This window comes from Haemaphysalis longicornis, unplaced genomic scaffold (genome assembly GCF_048455015.1).
Source record: "Haemaphysalis longicornis isolate Haplotype H1 unplaced genomic scaffold, Haemaphysalis longicornis Haplotype H1 scaffold_9, whole genome shotgun sequence".
NCBI lineage: Eukaryota > Metazoa > Arthropoda > Arachnida > Ixodida > Ixodidae > Haemaphysalis > Haemaphysalis longicornis.
In genome coordinates this window covers 49,115,345-49,140,706 of record NW_027526460.1, presented here as the reverse complement: position 1 = coordinate 49,140,706, position 25,362 = coordinate 49,115,345, and the positions used below count along the sequence as shown (strand labels likewise).

Below are 25,362 nucleotides of genomic sequence, written 5' to 3'. Positions count from 1 at the left end.
GCAATAAATGTTTTTTCCTCCTCCCTGTAGGGGAGCCTGTGGGGAGCGTATGTGGCACTATTACTGTACTTATTTGTTCCTAAGCATCCCACTCTTTCCATACAACTTAGAAGTGCCGAAATGTGCTCACATCCAGACCATAGCCTTTCTTAAAAATGTCAACATTCTTTAAACTTCATTTGCCGGATTTGAGGCAAGCGTTTGTAGTCGAGACAACACGGTGTCTTTGTGCTTGTAATGCACTGTTTACATCATTTCCTTCTAATGGCCGATAATATAGGTAGGAATGGACGACGTGCAAGCATGCAGTACTACTGTACACGAACAAATCCTTCTGCTATGACAAGTAGATTGCACAAATTTTTGAACAGTGGCATTATATGGGCATTGGGAATGCACTTGTGCCATCACTTGCTCTTGGACATTGGCGATGAACAATTGGACTGAGTAGTGTAACCTCTTGAAGTCTGAAAAAAACAGACAGCTTGGCTTCTGTTCACTGCCCAAAGAAACCAGCATTTATTACTATTTCTTAAATTCCATTGCCAATACACTCGTTTCACATACGTCTTTACCACCTTGAACAGGCCTCCCGGATGCTGCATCATTGCATATGTATTGATAGCAGTGAAAGTTTAGCAGCTTAAGGGCTGCTGAACACTTACTCCTGATGATAGAAACGTTTATCTGCACTCTCTAAGTTTTATTTCCTGTTATAACGATCATAAGAAATATTGAGGGTAGACCTACAAACATATAAAACAAGGGTTTGTAAAACTTTAGTTCTTCAAGGAACATTTCAGTGAGCACGCACGTATAAAGCAGTAAAACAATGGTCACAACAAAGGGGAGACAGCTTTATTGCAGGCACCAGACGTCCACAATGACACATTTCATCCTGGTGCAGCACAATAAGAGTTGATGATGGCTTATACACAATGTACAAAGCAGCACTGAAGCTACAGAAAAGACTGGTGTAGGACTGCAAATAATGCTTACTCGTCTTCCTGGTGAAGGGGCAGGCAGGGTTGCAGTGGATTGACCGTATGAATGTGCAACACATGAAAACCTTCTCTTTTAACAGAACTATGTTGTAAACAGACTGATGAGATGGCTTGGCCGACTTCATTACTACAGTTCCCCGAACAAAAAAATTACAAAGGCTGTATCTCAAGTGAGATTAAACAAGTGCAGTAACTAACACCAAATTGCAAAACCTGCCTCAAATCTAACTTTGAAGCTTAAATTTGTTCACGCTGCATTTGAAAACAAAGGAAGGTCCATGTGTCGTCGCGTGACAAGCGAATCCACCGCAACCCCTGGCATGTCTTTTCACTTGCCAAACATCGAATGCATCATCACTGCGTGATTACAGGCGGGCAAGCGATGCAAAAGACTGTGCACTCTTGAAGAAACGTTTCCACCCAAGGGCCGCCATCACTCCGTGCAAGACAACCATGAATAAAAGGGAAACACCACACGTGTCCACACTTGAAGCCTCCTGCTCCTCACATGAGTAATGACGGCACGGGCTTCTTTCCGGGCCACGCCTCCTTGGCGTACTTCTTCTTCTTGGGCTCCGGTGGAAGGTTGGCCTCCGCGGCTGCACGGTGCGTGGCAACCACTGGGGCAGTGGCGGGGGCCAGTTGACCGCCGCCACCAGCGGGCTCGATCTCGGGTGCAGGGTTTGGCAGGTGCAGTCCCAGCTTGGCAGAGAGCGTGGGCGAGAATATGGTGCTGAGGTGAGAGACGTGGGTCGACTCGGGCTTGGAGTACGCGTGGCTCATCTTGTCGGAGTCGGGTAGCAGGGTGCCCAGTGGATCGCCACCGTCCATTTTGGCTTTCTGTGGGAAAGAATGAAACGATATGACGTGTGATCTCGGTCAAAACATCCGTATTAAGTTTAGCCAGCACAATTACACTTGGTACTAGCGCTTACTATCGTAAAAACCAACTCAAACTTTGCGCTAAACAACAGGGAGATGTATGACAAGCGCCAGCTGTTCACGAGTTTCGAACGCTTATGACTATAAACTGTTGGGCTTTCGAAGCCTCTGGGTTACGCCGCGATGACGGAACGCCATGCGGCTCTCATTGGGTCCAGCGAGCGAGCTACAACAAGGCGAGCCCCTAAAGTGGTGTGCACCTAAAAAATTGCGGGACAATCGATGGTGATTTGTTCTAGGCGCGCAAGAATGCCTAATTTTGCTCATTTCTGTAACAAACCAGGGCCAAATTAATCTTGCCGTCGAATTCACCACATGCGCATCAGACTCTACCTGAATTCCTCGCTACATACACGCAAATTCTAGACACTTCTGAGGCTCCAGAAACGTGCACAGATTTCTCGAAGTCTGCTTCCCCAGAGCTTATGCACTACAAAGTGCAGCATACAACCTTAATTAAGGCGCAAATGACTGGAATTCTTTTCAGTGAAATAATTTATTGTTGGATCCAATAGCATTTCTATAAGGTGCTTCTAAAAAGATTGTTCAGCAAAAGCATACTTGAATGACACTTGTTTTAAGAATATTTGACGGTAAAACATGCATAACACAAGCACATGAGCGAACCCCTGTAAGCTAGAAGGGATTGCTTTGAATGTGTCCCATATCAACATACTTTCCAACTGGCTACTTCCATACCATTCGCGGTTTGGAAGCACCGCAGTGGAAGAAATCTGCCTTGCATACAGCAGAAAAAAAAAAAAAAAAAAAAAAAAGTCATAATCACCACACCTTGTTTGGGATGACAGCTGTGTGGACCAGGTTGCGGAACCTTCCAATGGATGGGTCGACATCCTCTGCAATGACAACAGCGGTGTGTTTGTGCAACTTGTTAATGGCATATAACAATGGTTGAAAGGAAACACTGCCAACGCCTCCCCTTGGTATAGAATTTACGAACAACCTCCTATGCTACGTCTACGGATGGCACTTAATGGGGGATACTGGTCTTCTGACAACTTCTTTTAATTTTCAAATAAACTTCGTGAAACTTGTCAGACTTGCTGCTTTTCCCCCACTGATTTCGAATATGCCATTATTTTTTCAGTTGGCCAATTAGTTCCCAAGATAATGAGAGATAATTAGCCATTTTTGGTCAAACAATAGACAAAACAGTGTTGGTCATAAACCTGTAATCTTTATATTTTCCAATACTATGAACCCTGGTGAATGCAATAATCGAAGAGATTTTTCAATGCATCGCCGGGAACTAATTTTACAGCTCATTAAACTTAGATGTTTGAAATGGGCACTCGAAATGGTTCCCTGCCAATGGTACCACCAAAGTTAGAGCAGTAAAATTTAGTTCCCGGTGATGCATGAAAAAAACTGCCTCAATTATTCGATACTCGCCGCGGTGGCTCAGTGACAAAGGCGTTGCACTGCTGAGCACGAGGACGCGGGTTCGATTCCCGGCAGCGGCGGCGGCTTTTCTGATGGAGGTGAAAAGCAAAAACGCCCATGTGTACGAGATTTCGGCGCACGTTAAAGATCCCCAGGTGGTCAAAATTAACCCGGAGCCCTCCACTACGGCGCGCCTCATCACCTGCGTTGCGTCGGCGCGTTAAACGCTACAATCAAAATCAAACATAGCATGCATCCTTTGGTGAGTTTTCCTGCACAGCTTTGGTGTCGCGCAGAAAAGCCTTGTGCACATAAACCTTGCAGAAATGTGCGAAAACTCTGGTGAGAGTTAGCAAAACTGGAGCACTGTTCAGTGTTTACATCTAAAATTCACGAATAAAAATGGTGTGTTGCCAATAGAGGCACGAGTGAGGAATCGAGAGATCCTGGCTGGTGGCTATGCCAGCAACGAGCTATGTGATCACACGATCATACCAGCTACTAGCATACCAAGCAAGCAGGGTGTCGAACCGGAATTTTTTCGGGTTCGGTTCGGGTTCGGGTTCAAGCCTTTCGGGTTCGGTTCGGGTTCAGTTCCAGAGCACCATTCCGTTCCGGTTCGAACCGGTTCGAACCGGTTCAAACGGGTTCAAACGGGTTCGAAGAAAAAAAGCAGGAGTGATTTTTCTGTTAATTTTTTTTTGCTCGTTTTTCGTTTCCTTATAAAGTCGGCATAAAAACAGTCATAATGAAGGTTTCTTTGTCCAAATATTTTGTCTTCGCTAAACTAATGCGACCGTGCAACACTTCTTTCAACTTTTTTCTAAATCTTGAGTGCTTGCAGAAAGTAGCCAACCAACACATTAGATTATGGGGTCGCAATGTGCCTCAGCCAAAAATTACTGCTACCTCCTCGTCAGATAACTTAGAAACTTGCTCAAAATTTTTTTCTCTCCTTCCCGGTCTTCGCATTCTTCGACCGCTGAATGACGTCATTGCAGTGGTGTAGCGGCTGTTTGCCGGCTTTCCTTAAGTTGCAGAATAGAGCGCATTTGATAGCCACTTAAAAAAATGCCACAAAAGCGAAGCAGAAACGGAAGGTGTGTCCGCAGCGACGAGCAAATCACGCACTGTTGCTCTGTGCTGGCAATAGCTATAGTTTTCACAGTGCTTCCAGATGCGAAGAAGAGTGAAAGCGTTTATGGAAAGTGTTGATTTATTTATTTACTGCTTTTTTATTTATTTATTTATTTATTTATTTATTTATTTATTTATTTATTTATTTATTTGTTTGTTGTTGGGTTTAACGCGCCCACGCAACGCCGACGGCGAAGCGCGCCATAGTGAAGGGCTCCGGAATAATTTTGACCACCTGGGGATCTTTACGTGCGCCGAAATTTCGGACACACGAACGTTTTCGCTTTTCGCTTCCATCAGAAAAGTGGCCGCCGCAGCCGGGAATCTAAATCGCGTCTGTGTGCTCAGCAGCAACGCCTTAGCCACTGAGCCACCGCGGCGAGTTTATCTAAAGTGTTGAAGAGCTCCTTTAACTGTACCTGCAAAATGTTTTCTATGGTAGTGTGACGAGTATGTGGCACCGACTGCCAAGCGTGGGAGGTGGCATTTAGAGAAACTTCCTTCTGCTCCTCTTTTATCTGCTAACAGAACTGTTAGAAAGAAAGAATGGATACAAAGACTCATTGGACGGCGTGTATAGGACGGCATTGGATAGGGAAGCACCGGAGATAGGAACTTGCTAATGGCCCTTCAGCGACTGGTGACAGCAATTGGGCTCTAGGAAAGATGATAGCCAAATGAAGTCACAAGCAACAGTAATGATCACTTGTAGAGAGAGAGAGAGAGAGAGAGAGAGAGAGAGAGAGAGAGAGAGAGAGAGAGAGAGAGAGAGAATGAAGTTTAATTCAATCGAGGCAAAGTTTCAGAGAGGCGACCTCATTCGAGGGGGCTGAATCGACAGCCGTTTCCATCAAGAGCAACTGATCTTCCAGGCCGGAGCTGGCCATGGCTGTCTCCCAATTCTCTATGAAAACGTGGAGGTTGGATGGATCTACGGCACACTTGTCGCAGCCGCCTACTATGTGTATGATGTTCCCAGGCTCTCCACAGAAGCAACAAAATGGAGAGAGTTGTGTCCCGTCAAAGAGGTGAAGTCTGGTGTTGTGTGGGAAGGTGTATGCCCACAGGGTGCGGAGTAATCTTTCCTGGTTAATCGGTAGCAATTTGTGCTAGGAGGAATACGTTCTATGGAAGAGGCCATAGTGCGGAGTAATTTCCTGGTCTATGACTGCAGGATGCATGCACTCGGGCTGGGCTTCATCAGCGCTGGCTAAGCGAGTCAAATCTCGACCCACGAGGTTGGTGATCTTGTTTGCCGGGGATGCCAGTATGAGCTGGTGCTCATACAGTCGTGACTGGTCACGTTGGTGGTCTCTAATTTATCATCGGAAGTGTTGTAACATGCAATCGACCGTTGGCAAAGTTGGGCCATGCCTGCTAAGAGTCTGTTATGAGAGTTTTGGCGCCGCTTTGGCTAAGCGCACGTGCTATCGCCGCTTCCTCAGCTTAGAGGGGGCTGTGTTCGGGGGTTGAGATGCTACACGTGTGGGAGGCTGCAGAACGGTAACACAAAGAGAAGGTATTAAAGAATGCTATCGGGCGTCTTTGCATCAAACCAGTAGATCGTCCCTCCCTTTTTTTCTTGCAGTTTAGTTTCTTTCCAACTGTCTCCCCTCATATATACACACGTTTCGAAAACCATTTAATGAATATAAAATATGCATTAAGCAATTAGTTTGTAACTTTAGTCCGGGATGTCAATGTTAATATAGCAAAAACCTAATAGCGCAATACGGGCATAAAGAAAGACTTTTATAGCATTCAGGCGTCGTCACATAACTTTGCGGATACTTTGTGCGTCACAAAATTTCCTGATTTGTCGAGAAGGAGAACGCTGCAAAATTTCTAAATGCGAAGGGCCCCAAAGATATCATGTTTGGTCCGACCATCGAATCCGCCTTAACTGACCCGCTAATTCCTTTATTCCAAATTAATCAACACACCAGTCCCACTAATTCACATTAGCTCATTCACTCACCTAATTCACCCCAGTCTACCCGCTAACCCACACTAATCGACTTCAATCCATCCGCCTCGTAAGTTTAAGGTTGAGCAGATTCAAGATAACATGAAAATGCTATCAAATATACTTTAAAAGTGGAAATTAGGATTCCCCATTTTTTTATATCTCATGTTCTCTTAGAGCAGTAACCAAAGGACACAACGGCTCTGTATACAAGAAAAAGTGACGTTAATTTTGAGAACTGCGATTGTTGGTGTCTCAGTGCTGTTTGTATATAACTGCCCATTCAAACTAGAATAAGTGGAAGATATGGATTTATTGTTGACGGTGTCCCTGAAGGCCTTCACAAGCGGACAGGTATGCCTGCGAATTAACAACACATTAAAAAATTTACACGATTTTAAACACCATGTAGATAGAAACAATGAAGAATATTCCATGATATGTTGCCTCGCAATATGCGTTATAACTTAAGTTAGGCTAAATGTAAAAGATAATTGGGAGTGATGGGCAGTACCTAACGCAAAGTGATTGTATATACGGACAACTTTACATTAAATTGAGGGCAATACCGTAATTACCCGATTCTAACGCGCACCCGATTTTCCTGGCAAAAAAAACAAAAAAAACTAAAAAACTTGCACCTCCGATTGTAATGAGCACGGAACTTTGTGGGCAAGAAAAACGAATGCGATAGAAACGGGCGATTTATTTTCCGAAGTAATCTCACTCATCTCACTCCTCGCCGCTCTCCGCTGACCACAACATCTTGTCCTCGGTGCCGTCAAGCGCGTTCGCGACTTCTGAACGAACGTTCAACCATGGTCGATGGGATCGTGGCCCACGCCTCGCACGCCTATCCCGCGAGCTTCTCCAGAGGCGCACGCTTCAGCCGACCGCTCGTTTTAAACGCGTGAGAGCCGCTTCTGCCATTGCTGTTATCAAGCGCGCAAGTGGAACGATTTGACGATTTGTGTGAACGCCGATAGAAAAGCTTAGGCGCCTATGCTTCCTGCGTCCGAAAAATCGTTGCTAAAAGTAGCTTTGGCGCCATATTGATATGGCGATGGTGATGGGTGGGAAAAAATGTCCGCTGTTTCGGCAGTTTCGGTTTCGTATCCGATTCTAACGCGCATGCGATTTTTCGACCTATTTTTCCGGAAAAAAAAGTGCGCGTTAGAATCGGGTAATTACGGTAATTAGAAGAGAACATGATGGGCCTTGGGAACTGCAGACTACGCAAAATATTTCATGGTTCTGTCTGGCGAGTGGCAAAATATCTTCAGACGCAAGGTAGGGTACCGAAATGGAAAACTAGAAATCGCATTTTTGAGGCCCCGGAACCGGTTCGGAACGGTTCCTTCGATTCGTTCCGGTTCGGGTTCAGTTCCAAAATGGCGGAAAAAATACGGTTCCGGTTCAGTTCCGGTTCCGGGCGAAAATTCGGGTTCGGTTCCGGTTTTCGGTTCGGTTCCGGTTCCGGTTCGACACCCTGCAAGCAAGTGCCTTTTTTTCACAATTTGGAGGGATTACAGCAGGCCAAAGCCTCCTTGTTGGGACGGGTGCATTTCTACATGACATCGTTCATGAAGATTTCAACTCCAATAACTTCTGTGCCATCTTGTCATCACTTTTTTTTTTACACATTCTTGTACCATTTTTCTCATCACACACTAGTTGTGAACACACTTGCGCTAAAGCCCTGGCACCAAATTATTTTTTCTTTCACAGCTATGTTCAGAAGCTCCATTTTTAGTAAGGCAAAGCAAACATTTTAATATTAAAATTAAAATTATAATTATTAGGAATAATAAAGACAAACGTTTATTGCTGTAATTAGTGGCCTGTAGAAACTTATCTCACCAAGGGGCCCAAGGAAACTTATCTGAGAGAGAGAGAGAGAGAGAGAGAAAGAGAGAGAGAGAGAGAGAGAGAGAGAGAGAGAGAGAGAGAGAGAGAGAGAGAGAGAGAGAGAGAGAGAGAGAGAGAGAGAGAGAGAGAGAGAGAGAGAGAGGTGGGGGGGGGGGGGGGGGAGGAGGAGGTGACAGGATATGACAGGATACTACCTGGGTTGATAACATCTTCCTCTTCATTAAACTTGACGCTGAGGTTCTTCTGCTTTCGGTTCGGAGGCTTGAGCTCTTCATCGGGGATGCCAAGCATGGTTATCCTCCGGTTGTGGGCCGTGTTGTATTCTGTCAGGTTCTGAAACACCGGTGGCAGCCCGCAATTTGTCGATTACCCCATCTGGCAGCTCTAGCAGCACATGAATTTCGCAGATTGTGTTCATGTTATGTGAACTGCACTGACTCACTCATGGGCAACCGTGGTCGCATCACTGTTGATGCACAATCGTTTTCAGAGTTCTTGTAATCGCATAAACCCCGCATGGCTAGCCTCTGAATTCCGATGACAAAAATGCTTCTTGGAGCTTGCCATGACATTTTAATTCTACCTCAAACTGTGTGTCAAGTCATCTTTTGTGGGCTATTTTGTTCAACACCGACCTCAGTGACGGAACTTACTGTATAACTTTGCTATTTATCAATTGAATAAATGCGATTTCGTTTGCGGGAATGGCGGTGGCCAATAATAATAATAATAAAAAAAATCTGCAGGCATGAACCTGAACAAAACACTCTATAAAAGGCAAATTTTTTTGTTTTAAATAAGGCAGGTGGTGCTGTCATTACATAAAAGTCATTTTTCTGCAATGGCTACCACTACTCTCATAAATGGAAATTGTTTTTATTTGACTTATATATAAACAGTTACGTTCCATTCCTGATGTCAGTATTAAACAGCAAAAAGGACAATAAAATTCAGTTTTTGTGTTGTGTAAAGCTTGCGATCAAATCAACAAATCATTCACGCCTCCCCCCACCAAAAATTTTGAAGTCGCTCATTTATTGTTACAACACCCTGCATTTTCTATCTCAATACCTTTACTTTCAAACTTTGGTTATAAATTTGTTTAGACTTCTGGCAGCTAGGAGCTTCGTCAAATGTCTCACTCTGGGCAACGCATCAATGCGTTTGTGAATCCATGAATTTCCCACAAGGGTGCACATACCACACCAACTCTTTCACGTCTACTGCCGTAACTGTCTGGTATATTACATTGCATACAGCAATGGCATTTAGCTTGGCAGACTTAGCATGCTTTGCTACTCTCATTTCGAAGCCAAAATGGAACATGCTCAGAGCAGCTCAAGCTTCGTTAGTGTGCAGCACTTAAGCGTCCGCTTCTGTGGTTTGGTGGCTTTGTCGGCCTCGTAACTGAGCGAACGAATGGGACACCGAAGACAGAAGGAAAACGGATGAGTTAAGGGTGGCAAAAGTGTGAGGGGGAGGGCGGTATGCCGAGGCGGCGCCACAGAACCCAGCACGTGTCGCATGATGCAGGTACATAGGTCCTTAGGCATCCTCCTCGCTGCTCCTTTCTCATTCAGTAAACAGGGTGTCTAGTGATTGGGATAACAGGGAAAACCGGGAATTTTCAGGGAAATGTTATCTACCGGGAAAAATCAGGAAATCGTCAGGCAATATTGTCAAAACGCTAACCCAGTCAGAGAAAATGACCTGAAAACTTGATAGGGTGAAAAATGAATAAATTCTACCTAGAGTGGAGCGCGGACTCTGCTCACCCAAATCGATGCAAAGGGAACAGCCAATGCGGACAAATCCAATGTAAGCCAGTGGGGCAGGTAGCAGCGCCAGGGTTGACAAGTTTTGCCCCGGAAAAGTTTGTCCTGAGACCTCGTTTGTCTGGCAACCTCGAGGAGTGCGCGCTGGGTATACGCTTTTGATGTTTTTGTCCTCGGTCTTCTGTCTGAACGGCGCTATTTTCCGTCAGCATTGTGCTTGCATCGTGCTTCCGCAAGTGAAGTCTCTTCAATGACGATGTCAGTGGCAAAAAAGTGCTCCTTTCATCCGGACTGGACGAACCCGAACGGATTAATTAGACAGAAATGCAGGTTAAGTCGGACGTTGAGAAAGCCAAGAAAAGTGTAGCTGCTGTTGTCAAAGAACTAGAAGAAAAGAAGCAAAGGCTGCTTAGATAATCGCCAACAGAAGCCAGTCTCCTGCCAAAAGTAATGCTCTTAAAAAGTAAGATGCGTGCTTCGAGAACCCTAGTGAAATGGCTCTTAGACAGCAAAAACAGATTTGTGTTTGCATAGACCTTGTGCAAAAATAGACACTTATGTCAGAAGCTCTAATCTGTGGTGAATAATTTATGCTTGCATCGTGTAAATAAAACAATGCTTTGTGTTCTATGCTAATGGTCTTACATATATTGCCACCTCTACTGCAGTCAGGGAATTTAACCTGAAATTGTCAGGGAAAACCTGGAAAATTCAGGGAATATAATAATTTGCTAGACACCCTGATAAAGCAACTCACTCTCTCCTCTTCGTTGCGTGGCTCATCCGCCCTACGTGACATTAGCACAAGAGGTTCAAACAAGATTTACAACAACATGCTCGGTGACAGCAACGCACTGCGAGATAACGGCAGAGTAGTGCGCACCACCGTGCGTTCACTGTTCACGCAATTCCCTCCTGAGACACAGCAGCTATGTTAATCATCAGCCGTTTTTTTTCCACTTTCATTAAATTACTGCAAACTCCCACGACTCGCTAGAGTGAGAGAGAGTTAGGCATGTATATCGCGGTACTCTGCTCACATCAAGCTCAGTCTCGGTCTCTGGGAGACCCAGGAGTCCGCCCTCCACTTCATCGGAGGTCTTGTCTGGGTCATCTCCCGGCCGGGAGGCCATCTTCTGGGGCCGCTCCCGCAGGATGTAGAGGCGGGTGGAGGCACCAAAGTGGAACTTGCTGTCCACGGGAAGCTGGGTCGGCTTGTGCTGTTCCAGCCGGATGCTGCCGATGTAGGTGCCATGCGCTGCGTACCACCAACCCCCGTGTCAGGGTTAGTGCGGCACCTGGCCGGAAACTGCCCGGTTGGCCGTAATGGGGTTCAGTGGTGTTTTCAGTGGAAACCAACAATAAGGCAGATGAGGATGCGCGAAACTTGCCTACGGCAATTCAGTTTTGTGTGAAGAGTGTCAGTGCTCAACAACTAGTTCAATCAAAGCGTTTCGATTTTGCTTGCATGTTGTCTATCAAAATTGAATGTTCATTAGATTAAGTTTGGTGAGTAAGGAGCATTCAGAATGAAGAAAGAAGCAGAGATAAGATATGAATCAGGCTTTTGTTCACTTCAGGGTCGTCTTCCACTAGGAGTACCAATCCGACATGCCAACCACACTCCCATGAACGTGCAAAGCACTCAATACTTTTCAACATGACCTTATAGTAATGTAGCTCTACATAGCACCTCATTAAATTGTCAATTAAAGGGGCCATGAAGACAAAACATAAGTTTGTTTTATTCGAAAGATAAGGTGTTTTGTAGTGTCCCAAGTGTGTGTCCAGCAGCAAACGATGCTTTATTCACTGAGAAATTACACAATCTAAGGCAAAATTGAAATTCCCCCACCAAATTGTGTGCTTCATGACATCAGCGATGATGTATCCAGAGCAGGTATTTGAAACGGCTGTTAGTACTGTGACTAGTGCTGCAGTGAATGGCCAAACGTGTTTTGTTGCCTCATTTAACATTCGTCCTCTCAGATAGCGCCGCGATACTTTTCAAGTCCATTGTCCACACTCGCTTTGTTTTTGACCAGATTGTACCTGGCTAATTTTTGTTACGATTGATAGTACCAGTCCCGTGACACATCAGGTATGCTCAACAAACAGAGCCACAGAAGACAATGTCACTAATGCCAGTTGGCCATTGTAAGCCCAAGATGCCAGCCGGCTGTGCAGATATAACCTGCAGAACGCACCACACACTAGTGCTTCTATGTTCATGTGCGCCTTCATAACTTTGTTTATCCCACCATTCTTACTGCTATAAAAAGAATATGCATTAAATCTAAGCGCAAATAGCTCATTCCGCAAGCTTGTGCCCTGCCTAGCTTGCGTTTCCTTTTGACGGCCTCAGCCAATCGCAGTGCTGCCCATAACTATATGTCATAGGATCTAGGGCGAGTCACATGGCCTTTTGTCATAGGGTTCAGTCATATCTCATAGGGTCTAGTGAGGGTCACATGGCCTTTTGTCATAGGGTTTAGTCATATGTCATAGGGTCTAGTGTGGGTCACATGGCCATTCTGTTTTCCTCATTACACAGCTTATTTGAATGCAGTTTGCGTTAAAAGTGGCGTTAGTGTTATTCCAATGATGCAACCTTTCAAATGAACCAAACTCACATTTTGTCTTCATGGCCCCTCTAAAGGTTGAATATCAAAGTGGCATTTCTGAGAATTACAGATACAATCAAAACCCAGCTCACAATCAGTTAACTGGCCTTCGAGAACAGCTGCGCCGTGCCCACAAGAGGTGTGTTTTATAAATCTGTAGTTGTCCTTGGCTTTACACAATTTATCATGCAACAACTGGACACCTTGGCACTCGTGCAACATGAAGAGTGAAGCACTCACTGCTTCCGAGGTCCACCAGAAATGCTCGCTGCAGGTGTTTATGGTAGACAAGTGCCGAATGGACCCGTGAGCATGACTGGTGGTCAATGACAAAGTCGTTCAAATCTGGGTTCCGTCCAAACAGGTAGCATTTCTTTTCGTCTATCATAAGTTTCTGAAAAAGGGGGGTTTCGACGGTCACTCCTGAAAAGCAGTTTCTCATAAAATACACTGCTTTCACGTTTAAAATGGCCCATCTATGACATCAATGACGTCCCTTGTCAACGCCTATGACAGCACGTAAATAAGGATCATGCAGCGAGCCAGGCTATTTTAAGTGCACAGCACTTTAGGGTCCTGCCTTGTCGTCGTAGCTCGTTCGCTGTCACGATGTCTGGTCACTGCCACAATCAGCCGAAGTAGCGACATAATGGACCCAAAACAGAGTCCCATGGCGTAATGACACAACATAGAAGCCTCAATAAACAAGCGGTTTATATAGTCACAACCCTTCGAAACCCATGAATTGCTGGCACTTGTCATACATCTCCCCATTATTCAGCGCAAATAAAACTGCAGGTACATTTGAGGCAAAATCTGCGTAATTAACCAGCAGCCCCCGCGTTCATTTAGTCAGGAACGTTCGTTGGGTTGGTTTTTACAATAGTAAGCAAAAAAAGTGGCCACGGAAGACACATGTTCAAAACTGCGCAGTAAGGCTGCGGCACGTATGAGATGAAAGCAAGCACAAAGAGGACAGAACTCCCGCTCGTGCTGTTTCAGGCAGAGGGTGCACTAGCACTTCGAAGGCGGGAAATTTGAATTGCGTTGAAGAAACCTCTGCTCAATTCATTAAAAGAGTAGTGAGACCACGTTTTGCTTTGTGTGGGTCATGTGGCGCTGAAGAATGTATCGACAATTTCACATGTATAAGCAAGAGGGGGCATTACAGGTTCAATCAATGCAAGGGTGTAGGCAAGAGATGTGAGCACCCAGCCACACTTTTATTGAAAATGAGATGACAATGTGAAAGATCGTCTGGGCCGAAAACTAGTCTGCTATGCTTGCACATGTGCGCAAGTGCAGCTACATGGCACCAATTGCACTGGCCCACAATACGCTGTATTAAAGACGTTTAGAAACAGGCTTGTTCTCAACCTTCTACGCAATAACTCTGTACATACGTACTCAATTTAGTCTGGTTTCAAACTTATGATGACTGTTCCAACCATTACACAAACACTGCACTTGCACGCTCTATGGTCTACGACTCTGCAGTCGTTGCTGATACCAGCAAGACCACATCCACAAGGCAACCATGGTTACAACCACGTCACGGGTAGGAAAATGAACAAATCGCTTCCTTGCTCGTCCATCGTTCGAAAGTGTTTGTCGCCATGTAAAACAAATGTAGCCACAATCGTTTCAATCACCTAAATTGCTCAAATGCGAGATCCAGAACTGGTGTCAGGTTATACAGGCGCTGGACAACAAAAAACCCAGCGTCTGGCATGCACATACTAACTACACAAGTTCTGTGGCATATGGTTGTTATCTCTTAACCGCACGTGATGGCGAATGCGGGCTGAGTTTCAGGCAGTTTCAACATTCGGTAATCGACACGCACTGCAGCGAGACATTCAGGTTACAATGCATTTTCTCAAATGCCACACAGGTCCTCACGTAACCGGACATGTGTTACGTGTGCCCGAATCAAAAAGCTGAGTTCTGTTTTCTAGAGCGCAACAGATATTGTAATAAAAGGCGCGCCACGACCAAGGATGCCTTTGAAAATCTGGAATTCGCGGGTGTTTATACCTGTATCATCTTTTCACCCTTCAAAACGTCAAGGTGGAGGCCGACAGGGGGCTTTCCAGCCCTGAAAGAGATAGAGACAGGTGTAAAGAAAAAAAGATTAGGCGAACGGCAGGAGTTCCCCGCACCCCGCAGCAACGATCGAGCAAGACCGAAACATTCGATATTGTCAACGCGCCGCTACTCCGCAGCGCGAGCTCCCTCGCTCAAATACATGATTGCGGAGGCAAGGCTAGACGTTCTGTGAATCAAGAACTTATTCAGGGTCCTTCGGTGTTTAATAGGATATGGGTGATCCACCGAAGCACCGACAAATGAGCTAATTTGCAATAAACATTTGCTTACCAGGATGGCACCTCGTAGTGATTCGCCATCTTGCATTTTGGCCACCGTTGCCGACGCTGTTTTGTAAACTCGCGCTTAAAGGAAGTCAGCTATTTTCTTAGACAGCAATAATTTTTAAAAAATTTGTTTACGTTGTTTTTAAAAGATATTGGTAAAATAATAATAGAGTTCTAGATCGAAAAATTACTGTTGGTATTTAGCAGATTATGTAATTTAAGAGCTTAAATATCTAGTATGTATTAAGTATATTTTTATTATAACTAAAGTTTTATAACAATATAGCCGCATATGTTGCACATTTAGCATGTTTAATAAATTTAAGGCTGCAATGATGCAAATGACGTCATGATGACGTCGAGCAGCATGCGCATTGGGGGTGTGTTATGTGCCCGTCAGGGCAACAAACAAAACCAATAAAATATACCGGAACGGTGTGGTATACATCTGCTGTTTTCGTATGTGTTTGTGTGTAGCCCGCGAGGTTATCAAAATAGCCTAACTGTGCTGGTATAAGGAAATATGAAGAGACGGAATGCCGAGTGCGGGAAAATCAGACGACCCGGCAAGCGAGCAAAAATAACTGAAGGCATTTACGGCAGGTAAGACCCGAAAACCACTGCTTAACTATAGGCCTAATGGCGCTCAATACGGCGCGTCTTTCCACGGTTACGCGAAGCTCAGCCGTCGTTCCGATGCCGTAGTCGAGCTTCGTCCGAGTCGTCAGCCGCGCTCAAACGACTTGGCGATTGTTGAGGGCCTGTACGGCCGCCTCAAACTCGGCTGCCCAGCGGTCACGGAACGGGTGCGCGAAGCTGCGTTTGCGTGCTTTGGCGGCTCCGCTTGCTGTAAACGGCACCGTCGCTGAACGTCAGCGATGCTGGCCGCCGAATTGTGTATCTGGCGACGTCCTAACTTAGTGTCGAATGGCCTGGTCCGTGATTTCGATGTGGCAGTGGCCGTCTGCACGGCCAGTTGCCACGGGGACACACTGCATGCACGGTTCGCGGGCCAAGAAAAAAAAGGGGGGTATTGTTTATCGAGATCTCGCCTCCTCCGAATATACTGTTGCGTATAAACTCGCCGGTTAACCCGGAAGCTCGAAATGTTTACGCACGCCGTTAGAGTTATACTTTGCGTGGATGTAAACAAAGAAAACGTGCTCTGAGAAGCACGCACGGATAACGGTTCCTGCGTCGGTGGAGCTTCACGCGCTAAGCCAGATATCTCGCGGCACACACCGGTCCGGGACCCTAGACGTTTCTGCTTCTGAAAACCTAGTTGCGCCTGGTGCGCCTGGCTTTTGTAGCCGCCGCACACGCTATAAAAGATGTTTTTGCCGTAGCGACCTTATGCGGACCGACTGCCGCGATAAGCGCGATAGAGGTTTCCGTTTTCAAAACAGCTGCGGGGGGCCTGGGAAGCTCTCGATGTGCGCTTGCAGGTTATATATTGCGACTCTCTGTGTTGTGATTGCTTTTGCGGGGTCGATGCTCCTAAAGCTACGCTCATAGCGGAAGGGATCTTTCGCGTTCGTTATCGGTGACGGTGATGCCACATGCAAGCGGTGACCATTCACACGAGGATACCCGCATTCTTTGCGCATTGCTTGGCAGTGGGACAGTGGACATGCGCTATTTTTGCCTTTCTATTCTTCATGTAACTGTGCTCCACAAAAAAGAAAAAATCAGGTGTGATCAAATCTGCTTCCACACATTCAGCAATATTTCATTTGTTTCCTACCGTAAATACAAACCCGTCCTCACACTGCTATTGTTCTGGTCGAGTGAACAAAAGCACAATGGAATCAGAGCCAGGGCGCAAAATCAAACAGCTGCGAGAGTGTTCTCTTCCGCCAATCCACAGCTTGTAGTCTGCAAAGACAATTTCATCGTTAATTCAACACTTTACCCGGGGTGCTTTGTAGATGCATCATAAACTTCCACGCTTCTTGGATAAGTGCACGTTCAACTTTATCCTTGCTTGAGATATTGAATGCTTGTCTCAGTGACGCTTTATGTCTGTCATAAAAGAGGTGCCATTTCCTTGTGGTCTTGCATATGTGTGGCTTAAATAATGCAGCGTCTGGAGTTGGTTGGAGGCTTGTATTTTTAAGGTTAAGTTAATTGGCACTGTTCAGCTTGTGCGGTATGGTTGTCTAAGGGTAATAACGTCTTCGGTTTGGGATAGGTAGGGCAAAAATTTTATTGTGGCCCAGCACTTTTTTTTTGTTATATTTGCCTGACATTTCAATTGGTATTGTTTCTCTGGTTATGGCATGACTTTATTTTTGTTTTCACTTGCTAAGTGAGGTTTAAAGATAGTACAACATACGGAAATTCAACCAAACAGCGCTTTAGCCCGATTTTCTACCCCCAAAGTCTGCATGAAAATTGTTCTGCACTCCCTCTGGTGTCAATCCTCATGCTGGGGCACCCTTGAAGCCTGTATCCTGCATTTCAACCTTTTTCGATAGGCACCCATGGCCAACCACCGAAAGTCCATTTTGCTTCTTTTTTGGCCATCACAGCAGGAAAAAGAAGTCAGTTCTTTGAGTAAAACCGAATCAACGAAAATTCCAGCTGTGAATGTGAATGTTTTTCAGTTTTGAATAAACTGAACATGTGAAGCCGTACTTACAGTAGGGGTGGGTGATTTCACTTTTCAATGTTTTTATCCTTTAAAATTGAGGGTTGTAAAAATTAGGTGCTGTTTTAAGAGTAGCTAACTGGGGCGAATCCATGTGCTTGCAGAAATTTTGGACTTTATTTTTATTAGGGAAAAGAACAATTATATTCTTTTTTTTTTCTAATTAAAGTAAATTCTAAAAAACTAGTCAGCCCTACCCATAAAGGCTCTTGTCGGATGTACCTATAGACAGCAACAGGTACTGAAAATGAAGACCTAGATATGAACTAATACAAAACAAAGATGCAGAGTAGTGTAAACTGTGACATAAACCATAACAGGAACTAACTAGGAAAGCAGTTTGTTCTGACGTACAGTTTGAGTGCACACCTCAACGGGATACAGTAAATTTCAGTAGGTGAAGAATTAAAAACATTTGATGTTTAACAAATAATAATTTGGTTAATAAGGCAAATAATCATTAGCACCCCTAATTCCTAAGTAAAATATTTAATGCATGTTGAGGCTCACTAAAAAACTTGGAACGTGACGTAAGCTAGGTTTTCAAATTACCTTTCTCTCTCCGGGTATTTTAGGCTACTCATGATCACATGAACACTGAAAGCAGCTTTTATTTGTAGTTAGAATGAAGGGAATGTGGCATCTCCTGTAGACTGGTGTAAGAGCGCCTATAATCTATATTGCCGCAGGAACATGCCTCTGTTTCCTTTACTTATCTGTTTTGTATGCAGTCTCTGGCCGCGTCTGGCGGTGTTATCTGTGTTTGAAACGGAGCGTGTGTTATGGTTCCTTTCTCTTGTATGCCACGCAGGCTATCTAATTTTGTGGGGGAGAGTGTCTGGCCCTGTTGTGGCTCGACTAAAATAATTGCAAGTGTTCTGATCTCATTCGACGGTTCCAGAATGTATACATGGAAAGATAAATGCTGAAAGAGCAAACGCCGCGGCATTCGATACGCCGGCATTCGCCTGTGCAAGTCAATTTGTTGACTGCCCCTTCGCCATTTGTGTCATCTTTAATTTCTTAGCGGAGCAAAAGTTCGCTCCAATAAATTTTGTTCCTTGAAGAAACCTGTGGTATGTGACAGTATCAGCTGTAGTTGTCAACAAGCAAGCACAAGTTAAGCTCACTCTCAACTAAGCAAGCTTTTGTAGGCTGTCAGTGAGATAAATACCTTTGCAATTGTGAGATCATCCTGCGGCAATACTTGGTCTACATTTTGGATCACTCCCTCGCTGTATGTACTCATAACGTTTTTCATTGAAATAATTGTGTTTCAGGCAGTGGCTAACCGCATTTGTGACCATAAGTATTTCTTTTGATGGCAGAGTTTTAGAGAGAATTTGGGATTAACCCTATTTGCATAAGCATTTGAGGCTAGGATATTGGACTGTGTTAGGTTTTACCTGAAAGTGGCGAATTTGGGAAATGAGCAAAACGTTTGGTGGCATCAGTGGATAGAGATTGCCCTGGGCATAAGGTTTCCAGTCCCCTTCCCCCTCCCACGCACGCACACGCGCACACACACATACACGAAAAAAATCGCTGCAGAGCCAATTGCTTGTGTATTGAAATGTATGGGACCATGGAAATTTCTTACGGTACAAGAGGTGTCTTCGTTGCAGAGTTTGTGGTGCCAAACAACTCCAATTACGGAAAAAGTGGCAGATTTCCTTGAGTGCTCAAGTTTGTTGGCAGTTTCTCATTTCTTCCGGCTACTACCCACTGCCTCAATGATTTTGATTTCCAGATCAACCTTCGTTTTAAGTCCTTGAGCTGCCTGCATTCGTTGCGATAGGTCACAAATAAAAACAAATGGCTTGATAAACTTTGCGCAGTGCGTACGTAACAGCAGGCAGAGCAAGCAGCCGTCTGTGAAATTGAATAGAGCATATGCACTGTTCGGACTGCAACATGGTAAGGTGTGAATTAAAAAAAAATTTATTCTTGAGTAGGAGATAGCGTACCATACTAGGAACCTAAAGAAAGAGGCTTTACGCTGCCTTATTTCGTTTTACATTGAAAGACTGGTATTTTGTTCCCCTCTCCCCCCCCCCCCCTCCTTGGAGCCTTTTGGGCCATGTTTAGGTCGTGCGCAGCCAAGACAAACACACTTTTATTGTGTCAGCAATCGTATCTCTTTGTACTAAAATGGAGGGTGTGCTGAAACATTTTGTTATAGTCGTTTTCATTGTTAATGTCTTATTGCATGTAGAGCATCCACAATTCATGGTTTGATTGGGAAATTGGCTAGGGCTTAGCGTTTCCAGTGCCAGACAGGCTTTGTTTTGTAGCAGATGTAGAGGCGCTTGACTGTGTCTGCAAAAACAGTTGTCAAGCTTGGTTTTAAGGGAGGGAAAATATTGCATAGATCCAAGTAATCGCTATGGTTTTTCCTTTTAGTTTGACGACTGCACAGAGAGAAGGTTTTTTTTTTCAGTTTTATTTATTTATTTATTTATTTTTCCAGCTTGCGTGTACATAGAAAATTTGGCAGAAAGAAAACTTCGTTTTCACCTTTACAAGCTCATCTTGATTGGATGTCTCAGCTTCCAATCATCTTCCATCTGATGGATATTGTTAAATTTTATCATTTTAAGCTCTTTAAAAAGGGGGCAACATACCAGGCTTTGGGGGTTTATTTGCCCATGCACAGGCAAATAAACAAATGTTCAAAATGAGTCGTATATCTGGGAGTGGCACCCCTTTTTAGCCAACCACTGTGTGTTGTGGGTATGTAGTTGTTGCCCCCTGCTCGAAAACATTCGGGTTTGTGTCTGGCTCAGGATTGAGAGAAAGCAAGGAATTCTAAGTTGTTCGAGCACAGAAAATTTTACCGTGCCACCTGCCAACTGTAACTTAAAAAGGGGGGCCGAGTGCTTCTTTTTTGCTATGTGAAATTCGAGACCAGCTGTTCAGATATTTTTTATGTGAACCTTGTATGCCCAGGGCACCGTGTATATTTTCCGTCTGCATATTTTTCCGTGTATATTTTCCAGTGTAGAAGTGCGAGGTTTTCTGTAGGGCGAGGTGTTAAAAAACGAGCGTCAGGATGTGTGTCCACTTATGTTTGAAACGGCCTAAGATTTTGATGGTGACCGTGCAGTTATAAGACACACCCGGGTATTCGTTTTCCTCACGAAACGAGCTTGGAACTTGGCCTTGAGCACGGCATGCACCCTGAGTGTGTTGAGAAAGAATTTCTTCAATTGATGCTACTTAACTTGCTGGACAAAGTGGTCCCTGTGCAAGAGGGACACAGGCTAAGGTTTGATGCCTTTTTATTCAGTGTGTGGGAGAGCACCCGGCGGGAAAGCCAACTTTATCGCAAATGGTCAGCAGAAAGATGCTGTAACTGTATGCATCTTAAAGCTTAAGGGTGACTGCCGTCAGTGCTCAAGAGAAACAAAATTTCCTCATAAGTATCATTTAAATTCTGTGTCAGCTGTGTGTCATTTGCTGAAAAGCTTCGCTGGCCTTGACAGTGTGGAAGGGCTCATGAATTTTATTGTGGTAATATGGCTTCAAGTCAACGTGTCCCCAAAGACAGTCAGAACAAAAATTGAGACATGTGTCTTTGTGTAACATCTTCCGAAGGACCCTATCTACTGGCACATTCCTGTATCGCCTGGGAAACTGATTTACTTAGCTTACTACTACCAGCTTACTACCAACACTTCCTTAGCAGTACAAACACCTGGGGTGGAACTCTGAGTTTCCATTTTGTGACGTAGTTCCAGTTTTGGGGCCTCAGACCTAAAACGTAAAACAACAGTGCTTCTTTGCACCACATCCACTTTGTCTGTCATTGGTGCACCAGGGCCATTCAACGCAGGTGCTTGTGAGATGAATGCAACTCAGAATTTCGTCCCTAGGCTGCTTGGAGAGATGACTCGCTCTGAGCTTCCGTAGCAATTGAACTCTCCGAAACTCGCTTGGCAGCACGTACTTTTGTCGCAACCATAGTGACGCCTTTGGTTGTGCAGTCAGCTCCATGGTAGCACTTCCAGCAAGAAGTACCAAGTACCAATGGCAGGACGCTTCTACTCTGCTTCCCTCCTTACTCTCAACCTTCCTTAGCTTTCGCTCAAGCTACCACTGCACCCCTTTCCTTGGCTGTCCTTGCTACACTCTGTTCGCTGTTGCTGTGCTTTTTTACTCCACTGTGTGTTTGCTCAGTCGCACCACCAGAGCCCACAAAGTGTTGCACTCTAAAAATGCGCAAGCTGTTGCAATTTCAAAGGTGTGGTGCTACCAACTTGTAGTTGCAAAACCCCACTTTGGAATCTAGGCCATGCAAACACTTTTGCTTTGTAGTAAATTAAGAGCAAAATTGTTTTTTCAGTACTTAGGCTGTGGCAAGATGGCGCAATAAACAAAAAGCATATTGGTGCGGCATCTATGCGAGGAAACTAAACTTATCCAATATACTTACTTTCCAGATGAGGCAACACGGAATTAGGAAATGTGTCCTTATGTTTTATGGCTTTTTTTTTTATGGCTTTTTTTTTTTTTTTTTTTACTAGCAGAAGCCGGAAAAATGCCGCAAGGCAGGGGCCGAACTAAAGGTAGCTTTTTGATAAATAGGACCTACAAGAAGTTTTCAGCTCCATATATTCGGTAACTGTGGCTCCAGCAGCAACTAAGGCTGTGTTTTAATTAGCTTAGTAGACAGCAAAGTACATGGAGCCCTTTAAAACTTTTAAGCTCGACGAGACACCATTCTAAGCCCGCAACAATTTGCGATACCTCGCTGTCTGAATGTTGAAAGCTTCGTGGGCGATAGCGTAAAAAGAAAAAAAAGTTATCTTTAAATAAAAGGTTTTATATAATTTCTTATTTGTGCAATTTGCTCATAGCTACTTTTTTATTGTTTCATATTTTCATACGTATTGTTTTGTTGCATTTGTGTGCCTCTACTGGCATGTGGGTTACAGTGTTTTCATCTGCAGCGGCGGCAGTGGGGCTGTTATAGTTCTCGTTGCTTTGGTGCCTATTAATTAAGACACTTTGTTTGGACTGCTTCCTGAGCCGTTCAAACAGGTCTTGGAAAAATGCCCATTAGGGAATTAAAGTTGGAGAAAAGGTTGTGCAGAAAATTGAATTAGCGTCTCGAGTGGGGCCAGTTGGTTCATTCTGAACATACAAAACAGCACAAAAAACGAGGACTAAGAAATGTTTTCTTATAACATTTTCATTGGCAATAGCTCTAAAGCGAGCGGATGCGAAAGGGAGGCCTGTTCCGCCTGATGCAGCAGCGCTTCCTTGCCCTCTCCTCCCCCCCAGCACGTTTGTGTACATCAAGTTCCTGCTCCTGTGGGCCCTGCTGCTGCTGGCCGACTTCATCCTGGAGCTGCGCTTTGAGTTCCTCTGGCCCTTCTGGCTGCTGCTGCGCTCCGTGTATGATTCCTTCAAGTACCAGGGACTGGTGAGTAGTATGGACCAGGAAGTGGGCTGTCGCTACTGTGGTGGTGCGTGCGTGTGGCTTTTGTGCCTTCTATATGTTCTCTCTCTCTCCCTTGTTCAGTAGTTGAGTTTGTGTGTTGCCAAGAGTAGTGAAGCAGTGGGAGTGCATAGAGAGTTTTCATCTTATCATCCTTATGCATGATTGCCTTAGCTTCTGTTATACACAGAAAAAAACGTGTTCGTGACAGTTGTTGAGAGAACTGCGCTCACTGCTGTTATTAACTCCTCGACACCTCCGAGCTGAAAGCCTTACCGTTTTGCACAGCGTAAAGTTTGCTCCCATGGGCTTGCTTGCTTTTTATTAAGAAGCGCCATAAAGGAAGAGGGGGGCATGAGTGATGTGTCCTCTCTCCCTCTCTGCGCAGGCCTTCTCGGTCTTCTTTGTGTTCATCGCCCTGACGTCAGACATGATCTGCTTCCTGTTCCTGCCCGTCCACGTCCTCTTTTTTGTGGCCAGCACGTATGTGTGGGGGCAGTACGTCTGGCACACAGGTATGGCTGGTTAGTGCAACCTTTCTCCTCTTTTGTTCCTTGTCACCCGCCACGACTGATGCCCCTCCTTCCTTCCCCCTCTCTTCGAAGCCCCCCTTGGTTTGGCCAAGATAAACCCGCCCTCCCACCTGCCCCTCCACGCCCTTTTGACGCCAGGTTTGCCCACCCCCCCTTGCTTTTTGCAGTTTGCACTCCTCCGCATCCCTCGCCCCTTTTTGCTTTTCTTGCTTAGCCGCAGCAAACTGAGTGCCGGTAATGCGCGAAAGAGAAGTCGACTCTTGTTAAGTCAGATCTGCAGCAACAGCAGCTTTGTGCCCTTCAGCGTCTCCCTCTTTATTGAACTGCTGAATGCCTGCTGATCGCTTTTATCAGCCCATGCAGACAACGCTATGTTTTTTTGCTTGCTATCCCATAAATGTTGGTGTGAGTTCAGTGGGCCTGTGGACTTCTTTTTGCGTTGTTTTTGTTGGAACAGTGAGCAAGCCTCGTTGCCATGGCAAAAAGCTGCTGTTGGTGGAAGTTGAAGGGGAAAGTGGGGGAGTTTGACAATGTTGGGGTGATATTTAGCCAGTGCCTGCAATGACTCTTGTATTTACTGCACTCTATCAGGCCTACCTCAGTTAAAGCCGTGTGCGTAACCAGTTAGCATTTAGCACTTGCCACCTATTTAAAGGTCCCCGTGGAGTTCTTGCTTTGGCTTTTCTAGTCTTATTTATTCATTTTAGTTTTTTTTTTATTATTTTTTTCAAATGCAGTTGTTTTCACTTTATCCACGGCAAATATTCTTGGTGCATTTCAAAGCTGTTCGTTATTAGCATGCCGTCACTAGTTGGGCACGGATACACTTTTTTGATGGCTTGAAATAGATGGTTTTTAAATTGATGTACTCAGAATACTGGTGTAGTGTTATGTTGGTTGGACTGAATGGTAGTTCTTACTTGTGGTGTGTTTCCTGTGGGGCACAGCAGATGTGAGGCCCATGTTGAGTTGATGTGTGCCCATGTATAAATTTGTACATCGAAAAATAAGCATGCTTGAATACAGGGGAAAAAAAGGGGGGGGGGGAAAAAGCGCTGCACGAAGTAAAGTCTCCCCCTATTTTTACCGTAAACAAGTGCTGGCATGCTTGCTTCAAATGCACGTCGAGTGAAAACAGTCACTATAGTACTTCGACTGAGGTAGATAGATGTGTGAGATGCTTGCCCTCCATAGTGTCTCCACACAAACTGTGGTGCCATCTCGCAGAGATTTACCGAACCGTAGCAACTCGCTAATTCGTTTGCCTTTCTTGCCGCATTGCAGAGCGGGGCATCTGTCTTCCCACGTTGTCGCTGTGGCTGTTTTTCATGTACATAGAAGCAACAGTGCGGCTCAAAGACATAAAAAACACGGCCTTCCACTTAGACCTGTGCAGGCCATTCGCAGCGCACTGGTGAGTGGTTGATTGCTTGGCACGTTCGTTAGGGGCTCTTGATGACTAAGACTGTGTCAGTTGGAGTTTGTGAACTTGGCATGCCAAGTGACTGAAGCCTATGAACTTCCTTTCATTGGCCTCAAGCTCTGTTAGCTCTGAGAAAGAAAAAAAAATTAAAGCAGTTCCACTCAACGCGAAAGCTGTCAAGTGCAGAGCAGTTATCTACCAAAAGGACTGTGGCATC

At 44.9% G+C, this 25,362-nt stretch overlaps 2 protein-coding genes across 6 annotated transcripts in view; one reads left to right on the top strand and one right to left on the bottom strand.

Annotated features, from left to right (window-relative positions):
• Window positions 1-843: 843 nt before the first annotated feature.
• Nipp1 (nuclear inhibitor of protein phosphatase 1) lies at window positions 844-15,191 on the bottom strand. Of its 2 annotated transcripts, none has more exons than XM_077683806.1 (7): window positions 15,101-15,191; window positions 14,759-14,819; window positions 12,962-13,115; window positions 11,138-11,355; window positions 8,517-8,655; window positions 2,739-2,803; window positions 844-1,844 (listed from the first exon to the last, which is right to left on the bottom strand). In XM_077683806.1, the coding sequence occupies exons 1-7, from the start codon at window positions 15,127-15,129 to the stop codon at window positions 1,509-1,511; spliced, it is 1,002 nt and encodes a 333-aa protein (XP_077539932.1). In that variant the 5' UTR covers window positions 15,130-15,191; the 3' UTR covers window positions 844-1,508. The 2 variants fall into 2 exon arrangements, with proteins under 2 accessions (XP_077539932.1, XP_077539931.1); XM_077683805.1 differs by lacking the exon at window positions 15,101-15,191 and adding an exon at window positions 14,884-15,029.
• A 298-nt stretch (window positions 15,192-15,489) lies between these two features.
• LOC144152513 (macoilin-like) overlaps window positions 15,490-25,362 on the top strand; it is a 34,772-nt gene continuing 24,899 nt past the window's right edge. The window contains exons 1-5 of one of the 4 annotated variants that reach the window (XM_077683801.1): window positions 15,490-15,699; window positions 23,033-23,174; window positions 23,578-23,704; window positions 23,795-23,860; window positions 25,007-25,136. In XM_077683801.1, the coding sequence (XP_077539927.1) occupies window positions 15,620-15,699; window positions 23,033-23,174; window positions 23,578-23,704; window positions 23,795-23,860; window positions 25,007-25,136 (545 nt within the window). In that variant the 5' untranslated portion in view covers window positions 15,490-15,619. Of the gene's footprint in view, window positions 15,700-23,032; window positions 23,175-23,577; window positions 23,714-23,794; window positions 23,861-25,006; window positions 25,137-25,362 lie in introns of all 4 variants that reach the window. The other 3 variants (XM_077683800.1, XM_077683804.1, XM_077683802.1) reach the window with 3 other exon arrangements.